Here is a 15,176-nt window from a genome sequence, read left to right as displayed (position 1 = left end):
GAAACATATGCATTCTTCTAATTTTATATTATCAACAACTTAAATCTTACATTTAATTTCTTTTTAACACTTTAGGTTATATGCTAAGAATACTTAGAGATGACAAATATTTTAACATTTTGCTTAAAATATTCTAAAACTTACTACTCTTTTTGCAGAAGTTAGAAGGAAAAATGTATTAAGGGAACTATTCCTTCTTCTGCTTAAGTTCTGATCAGATATCCACTACCACAGACAGTTATTTGTAATGACATCGCAGCAAAAGGCCCACTGTGACGTGATGGTGTGGAAACATAATATAGGGGTCATATAGCAAAAGCACCAATGATTTGGGTGTAGAAACTGTAGGTCCCAAGGGCAGTCACGGTCTCCTCTGTTCTGTGGCACCTGTTCTCTGACATCAACAGCAAGGTTTGGGAAAGGACTCCTCTGAAACGCCTGTGGTAAGATCAAAGACTCAGGTCTGGGCTCAGGGGGGAAATAACTGGATGGCCTGCTGTGGCTCTAGACCAGCCTGGACATCAGCGATGGGGTCTGGCAGTGCTCACCAGACATATCAAGATCTGGGACAAAAGCCCAATTTAATAATACTCATTGAAAAAAAAAAGTAGTAAAAAGGCTGTTCTAAACCACTTAACACTGACACATGAGCAGCCATGAAGAAGCTGTGGTGGTGATCAATGAGAACACATAAGCCTGTGTCACATATTTCATAGCTTATTATGAGGGTCATGTGACAATAAAAAGTGTAAAACAGACATACGTGTAAGTCATAATTCTTTAGTTAAAGCACATATATGCATAAACATCTGTATGTACATATCAACGTAGTATTCTATGTACCTAGCCTTTTTTTTTTTTTTTTAAGCGGTACACGGGCCTCTCACTGTTGTGGTCTCTCCCGTTGCGGAGCACAGGCTCCAGACGCGCAGGCTCAGCGGCCATGGCTCACGGGCCCAGCCGCTCCGTGGCATGTGGGATCCTCCCGGACCGGGGCACGAACTCGTGTCCCCTGCATCGGCAGGCAGACTCTCAACCACTGCACCACCAGGGAAGCCCTGTATCTAGCCTTTTTAAAAGTATGCTTTTGAAGTCAAATGTGCTCACACCTTTTGGATTTTCACTGTATTCATGAATGGCCTGTTCCTCTCGGTTGGCTTTTGTGTCCTATAAACAATAAAGAAACAATATAATAAAAAACAGATTTGTGCTGAGCTAGAAAACCTAGTCTTGGTTTTAAGCAGGGTTCTAGAGTCAGTCTCTAGCTAACAACATAAACATGTGACAATTACTTCCCTTTGCAGGACTCCTGCCTTAGATGCTGGGTGATTGCTAATGTCTTTCCTAGCTTAAAATTGCATGATTAGGGCTTCCCTGGTGGCGCAGTGGTTAAGAATCCACCTGCCAATGCAGGGTACATGGGTTCGAGCCCTGGTCTGGGAGGATCCCACATGCCGCGGAGCAACTAAGCCTGTGCGCCACAACTATTGAGCCTGCGCTCTAGAGCCCACGAGCCACAGCTACTGAGCCCTCGTGCCACAACTACTGAAGCCCGTGTGCCTAGGGCCTGTGCTCCGCAACAAGAGAATCCACTGCAATGAGAAACCCACGCACCACAATGAAGAGTAGCCTCCGCTCGCCACAACTAAAGAAAGCCTGTGCAGCAACGAAGACCCAGTTCAGCCATAAATTTAAAAAAATATAAATAAATAAATAAAGTTCCCTTAAAAAAACATCGTATAATTAACAAGAATTGTATATTTAAGAATTCTACTCAAAGAAGATTCAGGAACATTAACTGGTATAGGAATTAGCTCAACATTTTATAATGTCAAATTGGAGTTTAATGAATCCTATGCTAAAGAATTTCAGGGACCACCATAACTGGAACTCATAAATGTTCTTTATAAAACAGAATCTTTCCCTCCCTCTTTTTTTTTTAACATTTAATATTTAGTTATTTGGTTGTGCTGGGTCTTAGTTGTGGCAGGCAGGCTCCTTAGTTGTGGCATGTGGGCTCCTTAGTTGCGGCTTGCATGCGGGATCTAGTTCCCTGACCAGGGATTGGACCCGGGCCCCCTGCGTTGGAAGCGTGGAGTCTTAACCACTGCACCACCAGGGAAGTTCCATTGTTCCCTCCCTCCAAAAGAAAACAATAACTGCTAGAACATATTTCTTCCTCAGTGAGAGGAAGGAGTCTTGGAAAAAGAAGGAAGCAAGGAAGAGAATGACCTCTTTAGCACAATACCATTTTGTAAATTGAAAAAAAATACACACAAAACAACAACACATGTTTTACAATTACACATTCAAATAAAAGGACAAGCATGTTTCAATGGTTGGCTATGTTAGGGAAAAGGGGAATGAGGCTCAAAGGGAATCAATTTAAATAAAGAGAGAAGCACCTCGCACAGACCAGTGATGATAGTGTTTCATCAATGAGAAGGGAGGATTAACTCAGAGCTCTTTGCAAGAGGTCCAAAAAATGAAATGAAAATGAATCAATACAGTATCATTCAGTTTGGGTTTCTGAATTCCATACCTCTGAAATGAATCCAGAGTAGTGCTAGCAAACGAATGATTTCAAACCTACCGTCTCCTAGCAGGGTCGCTCTTCTATCTGCCAAATGGAAGAGATGTTTTTGGCATCCCTAGCTCCACTTTCAGGATGACTTTCTCTTCCTCAGTGAGGCCTCCTCCCATTCCTCCTATGAATACTTTCTTCTATACCACATCTCTGCAGAACTGATCACAACCTCAAACACTGCTGTGAACAACTTTTATTTGTCCATGTATATGTAAATATACACACGTATGTGTGCACATACACATCTCATTTCTGCCACTAGTACTGGGATGCTAACGTTGTATTTTTATCATTTCAAGGACCTGGGGCTGAACTTCTTGGTTAATTTCTCAAGAGTGTACTAAACTGGCCCATATCAATTGATTTCCATTCATTTGAAGAACAGAATGCTACCAAGAAATCTGGAAAGAATGCTAGAGAAAAAAGGGTGTCTGATTCATAAATTTGTCAAAGCTTGTCCTATAGCACATGAACAAAGTTATTCATGGAAATATTTCTGTTCTCCAAGGAAGCTGGAATCTGCCCTCTGCAGAGACCAGGGGACCCATATGCTTTCTCTTGGGCAGGGTCTTGGGATTTAAGCACTTATCATCATACCTTTTCAATGGCTGTCAATACCTTTTTAACTGAGTTGTTGGTTTCACTGTGGTCGTCTGCAGGAACACTTTTATTTTCTCCTGTAGCTTTCTTCTCGCCTTCTAGATATTCCTTAATTTCCTCATGCACGTCTTCTGGCTCATCATCTTCTGAAAATTCGTGATCCTGTGACAAAATTGATGATCAGGGAAGAGTTAAAATTTTCTTCTTTAAAAAGCAGAGATTTGATATTGCTGTTGTAAACAATTTATACCATCTCAAAGAACATATAGACTATGAATTCAAATATTAAAGTCAAAGAAATAAAATACTGAATAATCCATGCTGCATATCAAGTTACTATATTACCAAGGATTTCATGCATGTTACTCTATTTTAACATTTCCAATGACTAGGGTTCCCAAAGTTCTTTTTACCACCTGTGGTAAGGTTAAAATGGAAAAACAAAATGCTTTCTGGGCTGTCTCAAAAGAATGCTTTTAAATATTAGAGAAGTTAAAAAGCTTTCTATCTACTGTAGCATTATAACATAATCATATGTATGTATTACGTTCATTTTCCAAAACATAAGGATTAAAATCACTTCAGAAGTACAATTCACCAATATTCACAAGAGAGAGGTAACTGTAATTACTTACATTCTGGGAAAAGGATAAAGGGACATAGGCACTTTAAATTGTTTGCTCTTGGTTATTTAAAGCAGATGGAAAACCAGACAGAGGGAGAACTTAGTCCATCTGGCTCCTGTCAAGCTAATCCAAATTACAAAACAGCCTGTCTATGGATTTGATAGACTGGTAATAAATCATGTAATGCTTATTAAGGCAGAAAATACTAGTTTTACCCTTTATTCTATACTGAGATTTTTTTTTTGCCATTTCATATTTTGGGTGGAAAACTGCTTATTTATTGTCATTAAGAGACTGGACTCTTTATTGGATATTTTTTCCTATGCTTTTCATTTATGCACTTCACTAAAGGCATAATGACCCCTAAAATAGGTGACACAGTAAGCAATCTGTGCCATTCACTCCCTTGAAGAATGTTTTTACAAAGTTCACCTTAGCCATATTTGCCTGAGACCATATATGCCCTTTATATCCCTTCAGCACTGTAACTAGCTTCTCATGGTCACCTTCCTAGTGGCTATTTGGCTAAGGATAAGCCTGACACCCAACAAAATCTTTACTGGGTGGTTTGAAAAGAATGTCTCTAATAATTAACTCACCTTTTTTTCTGGCAAAAATACAAATTGTGAGAGTTCAGGCTAGGGAGAGAACGTGTTTGTATTTCACACCTTAGTAAAACATATAAGTGGCATCCTCAGGCCAACAGCCCTAAGGGTATGGCCTAATAGCATTCCCACTGAGGACAAGCAATCTGCAAGTGAAGCCTTGAGATTTAAGAAAGAGTTTCAGAAGTTACTCTGGGAGGGCTTAACTTAGTAATTAAGGTCATGAGGCAGTGCACTCAGGAGGGGAATGTGGGAGAAGGGAACAGGGTACCAGGGTAGAGAGTTACATTAAAGGATGTGCTACGTGTTTAGGTTGGGTAGGGTTAACAACAAGGTAGCTACCATTTACCAAGAACTTCTAAAGCTTTCTTTTTCTTCTGCATGATTTCCCCTCTAAGTGACATATCATGGCTAGCCAAATGCACGTTATGGGTAGCTAAAATGATCAGAGATCATTTTACTTTGGAAGGGAATGGGAAGCAAGGTTACTAGATTTAAGACTTAGGCCTGATAAACAGATGTATTCATAAATGTACATATATGAAGGCCAACTAGAAAGAACAGAGCTCCCGAGACAGAGAATTTCAGACTCTGCCCACTTATCTCCCAGAGGGAGGGTCAGTGAGCTGTATTCTATCAAAGTCCTCATTACTTGGACAGTTTGGCAAATCTAGGACCTGGGTCAATTCCAGTTGTGCTAGTTTACTAAGGTATTAATGTAACCATAGGATATCATGCTATTATAAGAAGAAACATGGAGTTATAACTTATTTTAGAAATAAGCAAAACATCTCTTTTATAATGAACTACAATTTTACTCATTAACTTCATGTAAATCTGTATCAACAATACACTATATCACTTTCTAAAGTTTGAGAAAGCTCTTAGAAAATGGCATCTGCAGTAGAAATCACATCATCAATCATGACACTTTGCACTTAATTAAGCACATTTAAAATTAATCTACATATATCTGGACAACTACTTTAAGTCACATACAGCACTTACCTTCAAACTGAGATAATTTAGGAGAGACTGGCAGAATACTGTCATTTTATAAAAAGAAAGGATAAAGTTTAAATACATTCTTGTCACCAGAACCACATATAATGTAAAGAGGTAATCTGGAGTGGTCAGTGGAAGTGCATCTGGTGTTAGGACCCCAGCGAAGAAGTGAATGGGCCTGGCTTCCACCAAAGGACCCTTATTTCATTGGTCAGACACAGCATGAGGAGCTGCAGTCTTTGGTCTGGCCCAGGGCAACACTTTTTACATTTCTTATGGGAAATACCAAGAAACCAAATGTTCCCATGAGGTTTCAGTTTGCTTAAGAAACAATTACATTGTATGCTTTAAAAACTAGAGACTGCTATCAGAAGTCTGCCTAGTGGTCACCCTGGAGGGGGTGGCGGATGGGAAATGGCTGGCAGGGGATTGAAGGGGAGCTTCTAGGGAGCTGAACTGTGCTTTTCCTTGATCTGGATGTTGACTATATGGGTGTGTTCAGTTTGTGGAAAATACATTGAGCTATACATGTATGAGATATATACTTGTCTATGTATTAACGTCAAAAGAATTTTTTTTCAAGTTAAAGACTATAAAGTGTAAAATTTTGTGCTACAATTCTGGATTCATGACATGCCTCAATGTCACATTGGGTAGAAAATGTTTTCCAAACAAGTTAAATAGAGCATAAAACTTCATATCTAAGTCATCGGGTGGAAAGTGTATATTTTAAAATCTCAATTTCAAGATATGTTTTTTTAGGACAAGAAGAGCTAACATGTAAGTTCAAGTTTTAACTACACTAGACATCACTGAGGCAGGAGTGGAGAGTGGGAAGGGCACTAAATACAAAGACCTAAACACTGTTTTCCAAAGCCTTGCTCTACTACTCTTGGCCTGAGCAAGGTACCTACTTAATGTATTTCAGTCTATCTGTAAAATGGAAAAATGACATTAGCAACACCTACCTAGGAGGGTTTGTATCAAGATGAAAAAGATTGTTTACAGAGAAAATAATATGAGCAAACAATAAGTACTTGTATATAAATATAAGTGATTTTATAAAGGCCATTCTATAAAAAGATAGAATCCCAAGTATGCACTGAGGACTGTCAAAAAACAAGAAGCTTGGATGCTTTTTGCCATGTCCCAGATCTTATCAATAGAAAATAGTTCACTTAAAACGTACACTTCTTTGCTCTACCTTCTCATACACATCCCTTTATTCTCTGCCAGGTGCCCGGTAGCTAGAGCAAGCGAGGGAAGAAGGCGGACGCCTATCAGGAGCAGCCCCTGGATGGCAGGGAAGTGGGGGGTGGCCTCAGCTGGGCTACAGGCCAGTGTTGCCACAGGGCAAGATATTCCTAGACCCTCAGGTTTTCCAAGAGAAGTCCGGAAAAATATTTTTTCAATGTAAAATCTCCTGGTATTTCAATGCTGGCATCTGATTCAAATGTTTAAAAAATCACTATGTACACCAAACAAAATAAGTCTGCAGGCCAGACTGCACCCATGGGCTGCCAGTTGTGACTTCCAATTCTTCACTTCTAATGACACTACTTTATAATCTCTAAACTTTCCCTTCTTTCTGTGTGCCAGTCCCTTACTTCATTCCTAATCCTGTATTTTTATCACCAAATATATTACAGTTTGACTCTGATAAGTGGCCTGCAAAAATGAATGTAGTGCTCAGGGTACAGAACATCTTGCTGGTTCACAGTTTTATTCTTGTTTTCAGTTTTACTCTATTATTTTCCCCGTCTTTTTCCTTAGATGATTTATCTTCCTCTCTATCTTAAACAAATGCATGATCTATGATTACACTTTATGTGTGAATTATTTTTTAACTATGTGATAAAAACATTAGGATACAGAGGGAAATCTGTGGTCCGGTGACAGCACTAATATCTAAATTTTAGGCTAACCATGTGAGTACCATCAGGCTTTCGTCGTGGTTCAAATGTTGAGGGGCAGTATTTGACCCATGTATGGTATGTAATGAGAGTTTCACTCTACCCCATATTTAAGGGTTATCATTATCCACTTCATTTCCATGGATCTACCTCCATAAGCTAATTTTTGGGGGGTTGCTACGCTGTATTTAAAAAAAGTACGGTTTACAGGCACATGAAACTAAGTTAAACTCATGCACATCAGCCAGTGACTTGGAGATTCATGAGGGGAGCACTGTACCTGACTTGGTATGATCAGAGAGGATAATTAGAGTGATGCAGGTTAGCATTTGCTGAGTACCCCTAACATGTTCTATGTGTTAACTAATGTAAATATCAAAAGACCCCCCCCTTTACTAAAAGAGGGATATAAGACTCAGAAAGGTTAAAAAAAAAACAACTTTCCAGGTGTCCACTCAGCTAATCAGTGAAGGGCTGGGTTTGGAACTCAGCCCTACTGGACTACAGAGCCCATGCTCTGAACCAACTCTGCCCAAATAATTTACAGACCATAATGGCTGCCCTCAGAGTTGTTTCCTCACCACCCCGCGCCACCCACTGATATTTAAAGCATTGCATACTCCTCTTTTTTGTTGATAAGCTCACTTCAGCAATACCCTATTCTTATGTAACCATCGTATATAATAACAGCAAATAAAAATTTAGAATTTTTCCCCCCAGAGCAGCAGAGTCTCTGGAACATACATCTCCCTTTCTAAATTAAGAAATATGCCAGTAGAGCTCTTTGATATTTATTTCTCAAAATCTAGTTCTGATTCTATGTCTCTGAAAAGCGGACTTCCTGGAGTTCACTCTTTGATGTCAACGTGGGCCTTGCCCCCGATCCTCTCTGCAGCCCTCCACTGCTCCTTCTTCCTTGGTTTTGGGGGCCCCTCTGTTTCTTAGAAAGTGTTCTTACCCTTCCTCCTTCTCAGGCTTCCCTTTTTCAACCTCCCCTTACCTACTGATGTTTCCCTGAATTCTCTTCAGTTCTCTTTTCACAATACGAATGTTGCCTCTCATTCAAATCCACAGTTTTAACTACATTTATAAGCTGCTGATACTCAGCATCTTCCCTGAGCTCCAAACCCAGATGTGTATCTGCCTGCTGAACATCTCCTGGATCAACAAGCCCCCAGGCAGTCTCCTCAATCTGTCCCTACTCCTCAGTTCTCAGTCTCCGTGAATGGCACTCTTTCTTCCCAATTTTCCAAGCCAGAAGTAAGAAAAGCTTGGACTTTACCTCCCTCCAAGCTCCATATCCTTACTAAGCTCTCCAATTCTATCCACAAATCTCTCTCAGTAATAGAGGTCTGCAACTCTCCATCCCACTGTCCTAGTCCAGCCCCTCTTCAGTCTCTGCCTGGTCTACTGTGACTGACCCTGGTCCTGTTCCCTTCTAATCCACCCTCCATATTGCTGCCAGAATGACGCTACAAAAGCCCAAGTGTGATCATCTTACTCTTTTTTAACATCTTTTAACAAACACGGAAGCTCTTGTGCCCCTCTATCCAGGTCAAAGGATACTCTAGGCTGCAGTCACACGGAAATACTCTCCTGGCTTCCGTCAGCCTGGCTCTCATCACCCTGCCCCCTCTTTGCCTGGATAGGTTTTACTTTTCATGACTCAGTTCAAGTTTCACCAGCACTCCCGGAAGCCCTTTCCTTGTTTTTCCCAGTGGCAGCTGAAGTGCCAGCCCTGAGGCACTCTACTGTGCTGGTAAATTTTCTGGTCAGCCTGTAGAAACAGCCAAGAGTTCCTTGAGATCAGGAGCCATATCTTATAAAGTGCTCTTTCTTCTTATTAACTAAGGGATTTAATGGAGGAAAGCCATAGATTTGTTTTCAAATCATATTTTTATCTTTGGGCAGTCTTGGCTAATAACATGGGGGTATCAAGAAATATTAAGGGCACTGTTAAACAACAGTTAAGGCAGAGTCATAGGAACTCTTTTTACCTGGTGTTCTTTCACGAAATCTATACCTACCTAACATCCCTGATAGGTTAGAGGAGCACAGGAAGTTGATTGTAAGCAGCCCTCACTGCTTGAGATCCACCTGATTCGGGGTAGCTTCTGTTCTCTTTTTGGTGCTTGGTACATAAATATTTGTTGACTGAATAATATGTACCAACTATAAGTTATGTGTCAGGTACTGGGCATATAATATCACATTTAACTTTCACAATGGAAAGAATGAAGGAAGAAATTACAGCACCTTTCTCCGAGGTAGCATTTTATTTTTAATCTACATGTATACAGAAAATTTACTTCTATAGTGAAATAATAGAAAACATTTCAATTGCACTCACCTGGAGTGCTGCTGGTCAGCAGCAGCAGATGTTTCTGTGGTACTTCTTTGTAGCTTACCTTATTTTTCTGCCAGAGTCCTCATTTGAAACTGTAATTCAATGGATTCTACATATACAACTCACACTTGCCTCAAAAATGATGACTGATAAACTACAGTAAAAGCATGATCAACCAGCAGATGGGGACAATAAAGGAGGAACTAGTTATTCCAATCTACTTAACCAACTATTAATTCAGGTCTGAAAATGACTAGGCCGGTGCTCTTTTGACCAGAGTACCAGGCATGCATGAATTACTGCTTCTAAAAGAGCACAAAGATTTTTGGGGGCCAGGGAAATGTGAAGAAATGGGTAAGAAATGCTGTTTACAATTGGTTATCTAGACTGGTTCAAATTCTGAGATGCACATATTTTAAGAACATCATTTCAGTATTGCCGGCTAATTATCTCTTCAGTGGAAGATGAATGCCCATACCTTTAACTTGAGTTTAAGAGTTTCTCATCTCCTTGGAGGTTTTTTCTTTATGAACTCCACTTCTGTCATCCATCTTATTTAATCTTAAGTCTACTTCTAAGATAACCACGTTTTGCACCAGATTTAACAACACAGCACATACATTTTAATCAAAGTATTAATTCAATTCTACTAACACTAATGAATGTGGTAGAATTTGCTAGAACACTGCAATGCCAAATCCGTATATTTGGTTGGTCAGTGGAAGCTACCAGAGAGCCTTGCAGCTAAGACAAAATTTATAACTACTCCTAGGAATTTCTTCACTTCCTATCCTAGTCTTTTTCCTCATATTCTTTCTCACTCATGAAAAATCAAATGTGCAAAGAATTCAACTACACAAAATTCATAGGATGTTTACCATCACAATCCTCCTTGATAAAAGTAAGTATAAGAAATTCCTCATGTCTAAGATATAGAAATGACTGGGGAAGGAAAGCTATGAATAAACAATAATGAAACAAACTAGCTGCACTACATACAATGGAATTACTCTAGTGGAAATCTAGCCTCTCTAAAATTCAATATCTAACATTAGTTTCTCTTTTCACAGACAACTACTGACTGTATACATTTAATTTTTATTTTACTTGAAACATTCTGACAAACAGCAAACAAAGAATTACAGAAGAGTGAATGAAGAATACATTGAAGGTAAGTAATAGACACTGGGAATGGCAGTACTGGGAATGAAGGTCTGACAGTACAATGAAAGCTCAGAAATGATAGGAGTTTAGAAGCACAGAATTACGGAAGACAAAAGACATTAAAGGTGTCATAATTTTTTAAGAGTAAAGAACATTTCATGGAAAACTAGATTAATTGTAAAGTATAATTTTTTTTCCTTAAAAAATTTTCTTATGCAAATAACAAACACGTTAGAATGAAAGAATCTAAGAGTTACAAGGGGCTACAGTTATCATATCATCTAATCCATTCTATTTTACAGATAAGGAAACTGAAGCCCAAAGAGTAGCTTTGCTTGGCAATAAATACTTAAAGTTTTTCACACTTTTACAATATGCGTTCATCCCCATTTCATTAGATATTCTGTCATTTACCAAACAGTAACCAAAAGAGACATTAGAGTCTAAGTTCTGAACCCAGCTGTCACTTTGTAGATTGCTGCAAAAAGGACACATAAAAGGTAAAAAGACAGCACTATTTTTTTAAAAAATGTGAATTCCTCATTTTAGCTTTAGAATACCACCCATTCTTATAAAATTATTCTATACGGTAGGGAAACTGTAATCACAGACTGAAAAAACTATGCTACCATAGTTATAAGAAATTAGACGTTTTTATAACCCTTAAAGATCTGTGCCATTTTTAAAGGGACTTACTTGTATACACAAAATACTTTTTACAATATACTCGTTTCCTAAAACTGTCTTTAATGAGGAATAATATTAATTATATACTATGATCTTTTGATATTTTCTACTTATATATTTATAATTCAGGGGAAAATACACCAAAATATTAGTTTAAGAGAAACCAAAATTTACCAGTGCCTCAAGTTATCTTTATCAGTTTCTACTGTACCACAGGTAAGGTAACCATGACATAAAATCAATATAACAGAATGAGTGCCTATTCTTCATAATGTGTTCAAGTTGTTTGGCTGGACATAATCAGGTCCAATTTAAAGTTTGTTACTTCAATTCCAAATAATGTGGTAATACATTATTCCAAAATGTTTTGGAACCTGATGGCCCATTTTCTAAGAGTTGTTTTGACTGCACTGGCATTTTGAACCTCTGTACTTCATGCTCTTTCCCCTTTCCTTCCCTGTTAGTAATAAACTTTTTTGGATATGTTTTATCTTTGTCATATTTCACAGATCCTCTCATCTTGCTCCCTTTGCTGGATTCTCTTCCTCCACCCTGTCTTCCCTGCCTTCCACTTTCTTCATTGCCTCTCTCCTGGTACTTTCCCTCCTCTTCCTCATCATCCTCCTCTTCTTCCTTCTCCCCTTCTTTCCTGCTGTTTTCTTCCTCTTTCCTCTCCCTCGCTGCCCCCTCCTTCTTTTCCCTTTCCTTGCCTTCCCCCTCTCCCTCTTCCTCTCCTTCCCCCTCCTCCCCCTCTCCTTCTTCCTCTTCTCCTCCTTCTTCCCCCTCCTTTTCTCCCTCCCCCTCTGCTTCCTGCCCCTCCCCCTCCTCCTCTCCTTCCTCCTCCTCCCCCTCTCCTTCCCCCTCCTCCCCCTCTCCTTCTTCCTCTTCTCCTCCTTCTTCCCCCTCCTCTTCTCCCTCCCTCTCTGCTTCCTGCCCCTCCTCCTCTCCTTCCTCCTCCTCTCCTTCTCCTTCCTCCTCCTCTCCTTCTCCTTGCCCCTCTCCCTCCTCCTCCCCCTCTCCTTGTTCCTCTTCTCCTCCTTCTTCCCCCTCCTCTTCTCCCTCCCTGTCTGCTTCCTGCCCCTCCCCCTCCCCTTCCTCCTCCTCCCCTTCTTCTCTTTCTCCCTCTCCCTCCTCCTCCTCTCCTTCTCCCTCTCCTCCTTCCTCCTCCCCCTCTCTTTCCCCCTCTCCGTCCCCATCTCCTTCCTCCTCCTCTCCTTCTTCTCCTCCCTCCTCTGCTCCCCCTTCTCCCTCCTGCTCATCTCCCTCCTCCTCTCCCCCCTCTTCTTCCTGCCCTTCCTCTTCTCCTTCCTGCCCCTCCCCTTCTTCTACTTCCTCCCCCTCTCCTTTCTCTTCTTCCTCTTTCCCTTCTCTCTTCTCCTCTCCTTCTCTGTCTTCTCCCCCCTCTTCCTCCTTGCCTTCCTCCTCCTCTCCTTCCCCCCCTGCTTGCTCGCTCCCTTCCCCTTCCTCCAGCCCTTTGTTTCTTTCCTCCTGATGGCCCTGTTCCCTCTCCTTTTGCTCCCGTTCCTCCTCCTCTTTCAGGTCTTCCTCTCCCTTACCCAGGCTCTCCATTTCTCCTCCTCCCTTGTCTTTCTCCTCCTCCCCCTCCTCACTTCCTGTTCCACTCCTCTGTTCCACTCCTGAATTACCCTCCTTCCCGATTCCCTCACCTCCACCTTCAGGCACGTGCTCTGCCTCTCCCCCTGGCTTTCCCTCGCCTTCACTCACCTCTGCTCTGTCTGTAAGGTCATCTGACAGGAACTTTGCTTCCTCTTCCTCTTTTTCTCCAGGCACCTCCTCATTTATATCTATCTCTTGCTCCTCTATTCCACTTCCTTCTGAATCATCTTCTCCTTCCTGCTCCTCTGGGGTGTCTGATACGTGGTCACCCTTAAAACCATATTTTGCCATGTATTTGGACATTCTGTGTTCGATCTCTTCCTCATGTCCTTGTTCAATAAATTTTCTGCTATATCGCAAGTTTTGGTCAGTTTCCACTGCATCCTTTTTCTCTCCACTGCTAAATTCTATTGACTCAGGCTGCTTGAATCCATCAGCTGTACCCTGCTGACTTTCACTATCACCTTCCAAGTTACTGTCTGGCTCCTCCATAGATTCTCTTTCACTGTCAAAGATCATATCTCGCTTGTTACTTTTACTTTCCTTAACAAAGTTTTTATTTTCTTCATCCTCAATATTCATGTCTCTATTTGGTAAGTCGTCAAGGAATGTATCAATATTTTTTCTATTCTCTTCACTTTTTCTTATATCATTCAGACCTGTCATTTTCACCAGACCAGTTTCCTTCTCAGAGACTATTTTTTCCACTTCTGAATCCTTCTGACTTTGTCCTTCATCACTTTCCTTTTCTATTTCCTTACTCTTAAGTGGATAGACGCCATGCTTATTTTCATGTCTAAATATCCCTTTTTGCAAACTCTCTGCACTGGTGTTGGCCTGAGGCCTTTGCTGGCCTGAGTTGTTACCTACGTCCTCATCTGAAAATGCTTCCATAGTCACAGCTGCTTGCATCATGTACATTCCTTTTGCCAAAAGTTGTTTATATGCTTTCCCTTCTTTCATCTTTTTGGACATCTCTTCACTTTCACATTCATTACTACCGCCATTTTCAGTATGAGCTGTATGCTGCTTCAGTTTCTCAATTGTTTCTTGTTTCTGTAAATTTTTTCAAGTAATCGTCATACTACTATTAGTTGACAAAGGTAACTTATCTATTATAAAATACTGCCAAGATTCTACATTATTACAAATTTCACTAGAATAAAAATGCCCAGTTTTATCAGACATTTTGCTCAGATTTTGGGTTCTTTGGGGGGATAATTTATGCCACTCTCTAAGTCTGTGGAACATCTAATTTTGATTTAGTAACATATATCTGTGTTTAACTTTCAAATTTACCACCTGCCTTAACTTTGCCATTATGCACAGTACCATCAATATTTATTCTCTGCCCCTTTTCTTAATCTGAATCAATTCTTAAATATATTTCCAGACTGATTTTGCAAAATATTGCTAAAAAATGTATGGTTTTCTACCTTCCCTATCGTTTTGTCAAATTTTGATTGGTCTTTTGATTCCATGAAATTCTCAAAATTAAAGAAAATAAATGAAAATATGAAATTTTAAAAAATTTGAAATAATGAATAGCTTATTTCTAGAAGAAAAAAATCTAAAATGAAAACTATAGATGAGAAAGTTCCTTGGTGGCCTAGTGGTTAGGATTTGGAGCTTTCACTGCAGAGGCCTAGGTTCGATCCCACATGCCGCGGCCAAAATACAAAAAACCCCCAAAAAAACAACAACAAACATAACTACAAATGAAATGTTTTTATCAATACACTAGATAATAATTAATATTTTTCTTTTCTAAACAAAATCCTTTGAGTTCTCAAATTTTTGACCCTCTTCCTTTTATCTACTATATTCTTTAATTATAATAATTTGCATACATAAAAAACACTATGAGAAAAAAATACTTAAGGTAAAATATAAGATTTTATAAAAACTTTATAAACTTTTATAGAAAACATATAATGAAACATTGAGATTTTGATGATACATTAAGAATATGAAATTAATTTCCTGCTGGACAAAATAAGGCAAAAATCAAATTGCTGACCTAAA

General features: G+C 39.7%; 1 protein-coding gene across 11 annotated transcripts in view; it reads right to left on the bottom strand.

Annotated features, from left to right (window-relative positions):
• The window catches only part of RPGR (retinitis pigmentosa GTPase regulator), a 274,383-nt gene that overhangs the window by 21,043 nt on the left and 238,164 nt on the right, over positions 1–15,176 (bottom strand). For 7 of the 11 annotated variants that reach the window (XR_010939801.1, XR_010939800.1, XR_010939802.1 and 4 more), the window contains 2 exons: positions 5,427–14,207; positions 3,225–3,349 (listed from right to left, as the gene is read on the bottom strand). Coding sequence is in view for 4 of the 11 variants with exons in the window: in XM_067722578.1 (XP_067578679.1) it covers positions 1,110–1,167; positions 3,206–3,349; positions 13,260–14,207 (1,150 nt within the window). In the remaining 7 variants the exon portion in view is untranslated. Of the gene's footprint in view, positions 1–1,109; positions 1,168–3,205; positions 3,350–5,426; positions 14,208–15,176 lie in introns of those variants that run through there. The other 4 variants (XM_067722580.1, XM_067722581.1, XM_067722578.1 and 1 more) reach the window with 3 other exon arrangements.

The sequence above is a fragment of the Pseudorca crassidens genome, chromosome X, assembly GCF_039906515.1.
Source record: "Pseudorca crassidens isolate mPseCra1 chromosome X, mPseCra1.hap1, whole genome shotgun sequence".
In the NCBI taxonomy this organism is placed as follows: domain Eukaryota; kingdom Metazoa; phylum Chordata; class Mammalia; order Artiodactyla; family Delphinidae; genus Pseudorca; species Pseudorca crassidens.
The sequence above is the reverse complement of the archived record's forward strand: the minus strand, read 5'-3'. Positions and strand labels throughout refer to the sequence as shown.